Here is a 9,076-nt window from a genome sequence, read left to right as displayed (position 1 = left end):
CCAGACAAGGGTATTTAAGATTGCTGGACAGAAAGGAAATTATAGAGCTCCTCTTTCCACTCTATATTGTCAGTGTGTATCAACTTTGGATCCCAGCCCATGGGTCCAAGTACTTAGATAAATCATGTCGTCTGTTTGCCTGTAACTTCCTAGTTTTAGGAATCTTACTCCTTCCCCTGGCTAAAATGTCCTGATTCAGCTCTGGATCCCCCCTCCCCTGGCCCGCAACTGTATTTCTACCTCAATTTCCTCCCCCTTGCCACTCCTTTAAGCCCAGCCACTTGATCCCTTTTTTTTCCCCGGTCTTTGGAACATGACCAGTAGTTCCGCCATGGGGCCTCTCCACTTGGGTTCCCATTTTGGTGGCTGACTCTTCATCAGTTGGGTCAGAGGGCACTACTCATGACCCAGGTTGTCACCTACCCTCACTTAAAACAGGACTTACAAACTAATGTTTATTTTTCTTCTCCCCCCACCTTGGCCACTAACTGGGAGGTATGATCTCATTTACCATCGTATCAGCACAGCGTCAAGGGAAATCTGGCACATTGTAAAGAAGTGTTCAATTCATGTATGTTGAATTCATGAATGCTAGCATGAGATACTATTTTTAAACAAAAAGACTAGTGACCTTGTAATAGATTTGAAATTCACAAATACTACAATTTTGTCAAAGAATGTAACTCACAGTACAAAACTGAGATGACTTACACCATTTAAAAGGTTGTGGCTTCAGGGTGCCTATAAGTCAGTAGAACATGCGACTTGATTTCAGGGTTGTGAGTTCAAGCCCTATGTTGGGTGTAGAGATTACTTAAAAATTTAAAAATAAAATCTTTAAAAAAAAATGTGGCTTCTAGGAATCTGAACAGAAATGACCCAGGCAGATAGGCAACTTAAAATGGAAGTGTTTATATAAATTAACCCATCTAGTTTAATTTGTTATGTATGCTTCACTTACTACTGAAGGAAGAATACATACTTCCATATTAATAAATGACATCAAATAAGTAGGAAGAGTTTCAATAACAAGGCCATAGATACATTGAAACCCCTTTTTATATTAAAAGTTTAAATGAAAGACAAATCCAGATTGAACATAGTGATTGCAAAATATAATGCAATTTTGAACAATTAAAATTACGAAAATATACAAAATTAATGGGCAACACAGCTAGGCATTTGTACATTTTCCATTATGTGGAGGACACTAAAAATTTCTCTATGTCTTATCCACATCAGATAAATGATTTAAACCAAATGTTTGCTTTGGAGAGTCTTAACTTAGGATCTCAGTAGTATAAAAAGCAGTAATTTTTCAGTCTGTAAACAGTAGTCGTGTTTTTTTCTTTTCTTTTTTTTTTAAATATCAATTTACCACACAAAAACAAACACAACAAAAAAACCCACACAAACCAAAAACAGCAGCAGCAGCAATGGGTTATTTGGGAATTCTCTTCAAATACCAATGACATACAATTGCTGGAGAGGGTGCTTTTTACTCATGTAAGAATATATATATATATTTTTTAACTGTACACAATTTATAGTGCATAACAGTTTCCAAAAGAACAGATCAATAAAAGATATTGGCCATTTCTGCATAATTTCATTCTTTTTACAATTATCTCAAAATGTAAGAGGTTGGATCTAATTGAAATGCTACATTTAGTAGGAAAATCAGCAAGTAACAAAAGAAACATAATTTCGACGAAACGTTGTTTGTGACTAAAACCATAGAGGTCCCAGGTGCCCCTAGGCAATGATTAGTTAGGTAGACCACTGGAGTCAAGCACTGTCCCTGAGGACCAAAGCCAGCTCACTGAGCACACATATGCTAGATTGACCATGGTCAGTTAATAGACTTGTTTCATAGAGCATTTCTATTTCTATGTACAGTATTTTTGGATAAAGAAACATCATTTCAAGAACACATGTCATACATCCCCCACCCTCATACACACACCACGTTCAATCTAAATAGGCAATAGTTTTACAAAATTATGATATGTTGTCATTAAATTAGATTTGGAATCGATTAGAACTTTCAGTTCATCTTGTTCAAGGCAGTTCTTCCTTTTGGGATGGGGTATGACAGCTGTGGATACCAACTTACATGAAAAAATAACTTCTTGAAGGAAACTACTTGATGGACTAGGATTTCCAGCAAGTCTTATTTTGAATAGATAATTTTGTAATTTTCTAAAATATTTCCTTGGAAATTTAAACAGTTAATAATCACCCTATCAAACTGTGACTCTCATAAAGTCAAGAGGGGACAAAATGCAATTTCTTTGCATACAGAGATTTCCAAGCTCTCTTTTGTTGCTTTTAAAAGGAGGGGGGGAAAAAAAGGCATCACATTTCACTGGAGAAGTGTTGGAAATGACCTATAAGGTCTTCAAGACCAATAAATCCTCCATCAGATGCTTGAATTTCCTCATCAAACTCATGTCTTTGCTCTTATAGAATTACTAACTTAATGGTATTTGAAACCACAAACAGAAGCACAGATTCAAACACAAAAACTTATCAAAGTAATTTTATAAACTGTATAACATTTTCAAGAGCAATGTTTTATCTTTTCTGTCAGACCAACCTCTGAAGCTACAGACTTGGGGAGCTCCAGGTGAACAATGTAAACACCATCCTGGTGTAATTATCAAGATTGAAGAAAAGCAGACTGAACGTGAAACCCAATGGATAACATTTCTTTTGCCAGCCTAAAACTTAAAACCTAGGTTAAGTCCATATTATACATTCCTTCCTTCCTCCCCAAACTCTCCACTTAAAAACACTAAAGTATTAAATCTTTATTTTCAAGCATATGTATATACACATATACTTGGAAATATTTTTGTAAAAGCATATACATATATATATATCTCACAAAACCAATGACACTGGTATTAGACTTGCCTGCATAAATTATGTACACCTCTCTTCTTTAAACAGTGATTCCCATCTTTCCCAAAGATGGATGAAAGACAGCAAGCTAGTACTCAGCAGGCTCACAAGTGGTCTGCACTGCTTTCCCCCCCTACATAGTTTTAAGTTAACCCAAGCGCTCACAGGAGCTAGGATGGGGATGCCTTGGCTATTGGACTATTAAGCCAAACACTGAGTGCCTGTGGTCTTCTGAGTGGCACCCTTCAGTAACAGGTGCTTATGCCAAATTTCATCTGAGGCCCTTTGGGTAACTGCTTTGGGTTCTGTGGGAGCCAGGCAGCTGAGGAAGCCTCAAAACTAAACTAATGTGGAAAGGAAAGAGGGCCTGCTCCCAGTCATGGTCCCCCTCTACTGCTTCCTAAGGCTCAAGAACCAGACCAAACACCCACTGCTATAATGGTAGGGCCATTCAGCTGCTCTGAGGTCAATGCTTTATGCTTAATTTCTATTGCTGCTTTTATAGGACCCTCCTACCCACCAGATGTTTCTGGTGATGGAAGGATGAAGAAAAGTGGGGTTCTCTTGTGGCTGCCATATGCATATGAACATGTATAAAAAGTGGTCAAACCCAGATGAGGGTCCTGCTTCCGGTTTATATACAATAATTTAATCAGTTGTATACATTTAATACCTAAAAAATTAATTCACAATCAAAGTCCTTCATGCATTTTATGAGGAAGTTCTGGATTAAAATGATGGTCAACCCGATGTTGCTTCTGCCTGGGAAGATGATGCCATTTTCTGCTGCAGAGTCATCAATGCCTGTGGCTCACACTTCCTTAAATTTTTAGTTTCTTCGTGGTCTCCAGTCTTTTTTTCAGCAGCTCACCAATTTCCAGAAGTGAGTGTAGATAACTGCTCTGCACCTTCCCTTGCACAGTCTTTGAAAATTTTCTCTCTTCCTACAAACGAGACAAGAATAAGTGGTCTTGCTCTGAAAGCATTCCTCCAGATTAAAGTTCCTCTCACAGACGTTAAAACTACCAGTGGTGCGCCTGGGTGACGCTGGGGGTAAAGCAGACTTCAGCTCCAGTCATGGTCTTGCAGTTTGTGTGTCTAAGCCCCACATCGATCTCACTGATGTCAGCACAGAGCCTCCTTTGGATCCTCTGACCCCTCTCTCCGCCTCTCCCCCACTTACACACTCTCTCAAAAATACATAAACATTAAAAGAAGGCTAAAGCTCACCAGAGATGTATATTTTCCCATGTGATTTTTCACTAATGCTATTGCTTTAGCATTATTTTTTTAAGAAAAATTTTTAGTGTTTATTTATGAGAGAGAGAAACAGTACTAGTGAGGGAGGAACAGAGAGAGACGGAGACACAGAATCCAAAGCAGGCTCCAGGCTCTGAGCTGTCAGCACAGAGCCTGACGTGGGGCTCAAATCCACGAATCAAGAGATCATGACCTGAGCCAAAGTCAGACACTTAACTGACTAAGCCACCCAAGAGCCCCTAGCATTATTATTCTTTTAATTCTTCCATCAGTATTCGGTTTTAATTATACAAAGTAATAAAACCGAGATTTCTGATTATTAGCTTTCATACAGAAAGAAAAGTAGAAAATTATTACTAAGTATTTCGTCACAAAAGTGGAAATTTATTATTAGTTTGGACATTATCATACCCACTTCTTAAAGGCATCAAATTTACCTTTGCCAACTTTTCTAGCTAAATAGCGATAGGTCTCCCTCTATGCTGACAAAGTCCATGGGTTCCACAGATCAAACTGCTAAACACACACACACACACACACACACACACACACACACACACACACACACAGAGCTTTCCGAGACTTACTCAAATACATGAGTTCAATATTTGCTGCTGCACATTTTACAAAAAATAAAGGGATGGGAATGTTCAAACAGACAAAAAAGGAGGCTGACTGAGAACCAGTTAGGGTTATATGAAATGGGCAGTACTGCAAAGCCCTGAAGAAATCAGGTAAGGACACCTTATGGCCAACCAATACTACTACTCGAGACTGAATCTACCTTGGAGGTACACATGTGCATATCAGAAGGTATATAAAATACATTTCAATCAGTACTGTCGTAAACGTAAATATATATATATGAGCAACCTAAGGGGCACCTGCGTGGTTCAGTCAGTTAAGTGTCTATCTCCCTCTTGATTTCAGTTCAGGGCATGATCTCACAGTTCTGAGATTGAGACCTGTGCTGGGTGTGGGGCCTGCTTGAGATTCTTCCTCTCCCTTTGCCTCTGCCCCTCCCCTACTCATTTTCATGAGCTCCCTCTCTCTCAAAACAAACAAACAAACAAACAAACCTAAAATAGACAATGGCTATGATGCACTCATATTTGGATGCCACAGTTGTTTAAAAGAACGAAACTGATGTATTGTGTTAGCCTTAACAAATCTCTTGAATATAAGGTTAAGTGAAAAAAAACCAAGTTTCAGAATAAAACAGAATGTATCATTTAACATGTTAACAGCTATTAGAGCACATTTTAAGGTTATATTAAAAGATCTAGGCACAAAACCAGTTTCAGTGGATACCCCTACGGAACAGGAAAAGGAATAGGACCGGAGAGAGTAGTCCCGAGGCCTTGTACATAGTTGTTTCAAGTTTAGAAAGAAAAGAAGGAAATGGGGGCACCTGAGTGGCTCAGTTGGTTAAGCATCCAACTTTGGCTCAGGTCATGATCTCAAAGTTCATGAGTTTAAGCCCCACGGTCAGGCTCGGTGCTAACAGCTCAGAGCCTAAAGCCTCCTTCAGATTCTGTGTCTCCCTCTCTCTGGCCCTCCCCTACTCACACTCTATCTCTCTCTCAAAGACGAATGAACATTAAAAAAAAAAAAAAAAAAGAAAAGAAAAAAAAAGTAAACATGGTGGAAACTAAATTAAAGAAAAAAATTTTTTTTCCACCAAAAGAGAAGTAGCACTATATGGGTCCTATAAGGCCATTATTATTTTGTTTAATCCTCACTATAATCCTATAAAATAGATTTTATGATTTCCATTACACAGATAAAGAAACTGAGGCCCAGAGAGGGTGAGAGACTTTCTCAAGGTCAAAAGATGAGGGCATATTCCAGGCTTGAAAAATCTAAAGTAGCCCAAAGTTAAAGAGAAGCCACAGAATACTCAAAATGAGCAATCTTATTCCTCACGTCAGAAGGCAGACAGATCCTTTACCACCACACAATCCTCAACAGTGGGCTACTGTGTCTGTCATTTTCATAACGGACAGTCCTTCCCACATACCGCGCGCTCCAGCTCTGCCAACTGACTCGTGGTGCCCCACACAATTCACCTTTCTGCCTCAGCTCCGTGTCTCCTGCTTCAGATTCCTTTCATCCATTCCAGTCTGCCTACTGAAAACTCACTGATCTTTAAATGTCCCCTCTCCAGGGAGACTTTCTGACTCACTCAATTTCTGTGTGTGTATCACATCTCCAATTTAATTTTTGTATGCATCTCTCTACAGCCAGCTCTTTGGATCACTGTATTTCTATGAGCATTTACCTAACAGCAAGCTCAATAAATCTGTATTTATTTATTATTAACATTCTCAAAGATACTCAGCAAAGCCCAATGATATGAAGCAATGTGACGTTCTTTTGTCTGTGATCTTTACGATTATTATTGCTGAAAGCCAACAGTCTCTTACCAGTGAGAGAGAAGTATCTTCTAAAATAAGTTCTTCAAGTTTAAGTGCAACTAGATGTGTTTCAAGCCCTTTAATGTGATCCACAACATTGGAAATTAATGTCTGAAGCCCAGTAACATAGTCTTGGAAACTGGTAAAAATCGGTGGCTGGAAAAAAGATTTTTAAAAAGATAAAAGATTATCAGACATATTTCCTTCACTCACATCACATAAGCTATATTAACTTCATACTATAGTTTTACTTAATGCTATAAACAGTAACAGGGATGGACAGTTTTGAATATTAAGACAGCCTCTCAAAGTGAGATAAATTTAACTGGCACCAAATAACGCTAATTCAGAAACAATGACAAACATTTTTTTTTTAATGGCGACTATTCACTCTGGAGAACTAGAGATGGAAAAACCAACAGAAAATATCTTAGTTGTTAACAGAAATATAGTTTTCTAAGTTCTAAAAGAAAAATAATGGGAGACAACAGCCAAGAAAATTCTGAATAACAATGGTTATGGAGAATTTGCCCTCATATATATTAGAGTAGATCATAAAGTTACATAAAACCCACATAGTACGTAACATAGTATAAGTAAAGCAATAAAAAGTAAAAGGAAACAGGTCCTAAGATAAAACTGAAGAATGCAAGGGAATTTAAATAAATTTAAGGAGTGCTTGGGTGGCTCAGTTGGTTAAGCATCCAGCTCTTGGTTTTGGCCCAGGTCATTATCCCAGAGTCATGGGTTTGAGCCCCACATCAGGACTCCACGCTGGGTGTGGAGCCTGCTTGGGATTCCCTCTCTCTGCCACTTCCCCACTCACACCCTCACACGTGAGCTCTCGCTCTCAAAAAATAAATAACAATAAATAATACATAAAATAATTATAAATAAATAGTAAAACAAAACAGGGGCACCTGGCTGGCTCAGTTAGGAGAGCATGTGACTCTTGATCTCAAGGTTGTAAGTTTGAGCCCCACACTGGGTGTAGAGATTACTTAAAAATAACATCTCTTAAAAAGTAAATTAAATAAATATTAAGTACCAAAATAAGTTCCAGGTAGATTTAAACTTAAATTTATAAAATCCATCAAAGTACCAGAAGAAAATATAGGTAATAGTTCGTGTAATCATAAATTGAAAAGGCCTTTCTAAACATTATACCAAGCTAAGACCCATTTTTAAAAAAAATACATTTTTTTAGGGGTGCTGAGTGGCTCAGTCGTTTAAGCGTCCGACTTTGGCTCAGGTCATGATGTCACAACTCATGAGTTTGGGCCCCACCTCAGGCTCTGTGCTGACAGCTCAGAGCCTGTAGCTGCTTCAGGTCCTGTCTTCATCTCTCTCGGCACACCCTCCCTGCTCACACACTGTCACTATCTCTCTCTCTCGAATATAAATAATCATTAATATATATTTTTTAATTACTCTACTGAAAAAATACTCATTAAAAGACAAATGAAAAACAAAAAACTCTGCATCATATAGGATACAGAGTAACATTATTAAGAGCCAAACAGTTCAAAACACATCAACAGAAAAAATATTACTACCACAACAGGAAACTTGGGCAAAAAGATATGAAAAGAAAATACATCAAAGAAATCCAAGCAACAAATGACAAAATTCAAAAATCAGACAAATACAAGAGACCTGGCCAATCAATTAGTAAGGCTAGCTTTTGACTCAAGAAGTCTTCCTTACAGGTTCAACATGAATTTTTTTTTACAGCTTTTTTCTTCTTTTTTTTTTAAAGTAAACTCTACACCCAATGTGGGGCTTGAACTCACAACCCTGAGATCCAGAGTCATGCATTCTTCCAACTGAGCCAGTCGGGCACTCCCTCCCAATTTCTTTTCGAATGCAAATGAGAAAACAGGGAATACCAATATTTCATCATATAGCCATTTAAAGTAATGAGCATCTATGTATTTCCTGAAGAAATGCCCAGGTAACCTGTTAAGCGAAACCAAGCACAAACAGGCAAGTTGCAGAACCTCCATAAAGCGTAATTCTGGTTTGTTGCAGTGGCAACCACTGGGTTGGTGGGAATACGCGTGATCTTCACTTTACTCACACCTTTAGGTTACTCTGATAACCAGAAATATGTGAAAGCTAGTCTCATTTTTAGAAATTAGAAAAGCAGTAACTACAGCCCACCCCACCCCCCAATCCAAATACTAAAAAGCTATCTGACACAGGTGAGGAGCACAGGCCTTCATTAGAAGAGAAAGTACCAGAGCAACTCTGATCTATACCATCAAACTTAACACTCATGATATGTTAAATTACATTGGGGGGGGGGGGGGGAGGACAGGTTTCTTCATTTAGCTCCTGCTCCAAAGTGAACTACCCTTTGTTTCTGAATGAATAGAAGAAACATCCAGCTAACCAGTGTCAAATCTAAAAAATTCTTGAATTGTTACTGAATTATGCAGGAAGTTAAAATTACTACTAAAACCATAAACATTAAAAAAAAAAAATCAACA

At 38.1% G+C, this 9,076-nt stretch overlaps 1 protein-coding gene across 1 annotated transcript in view; it reads right to left on the bottom strand.

Annotated features, from left to right (window-relative positions):
- Positions 1 to 892: 892 nt before the first annotated feature.
- The window catches only part of NAA25 (N(alpha)-acetyltransferase 25, NatB auxiliary subunit), a 72,639-nt gene continuing 64,455 nt past the window's right edge, over positions 893 to 9,076 (bottom strand). The window contains exons 23-24 of the mRNA XM_029921891.1: positions 6,594 to 6,740; positions 893 to 3,851 (exon numbers count right to left, since the gene is read on the bottom strand). Of these exons, the coding sequence (XP_029777751.1) occupies positions 3,729 to 3,851; positions 6,594 to 6,740 (270 nt within the window). The 3' untranslated portion in view covers positions 893 to 3,728. The remainder of the gene's footprint in view (positions 3,852 to 6,593; positions 6,741 to 9,076) is intronic.

The sequence above is a fragment of the Suricata suricatta genome, chromosome 14 (assembly GCF_006229205.1).
Source record: "Suricata suricatta isolate VVHF042 chromosome 14, meerkat_22Aug2017_6uvM2_HiC, whole genome shotgun sequence".
Taxonomy (NCBI): Eukaryota; Metazoa; Chordata; class Mammalia; order Carnivora; family Herpestidae; genus Suricata; species Suricata suricatta.
Note: the sequence above shows the minus strand (reverse complement) of the source record. Positions and strands in the feature narration are given on the sequence as shown.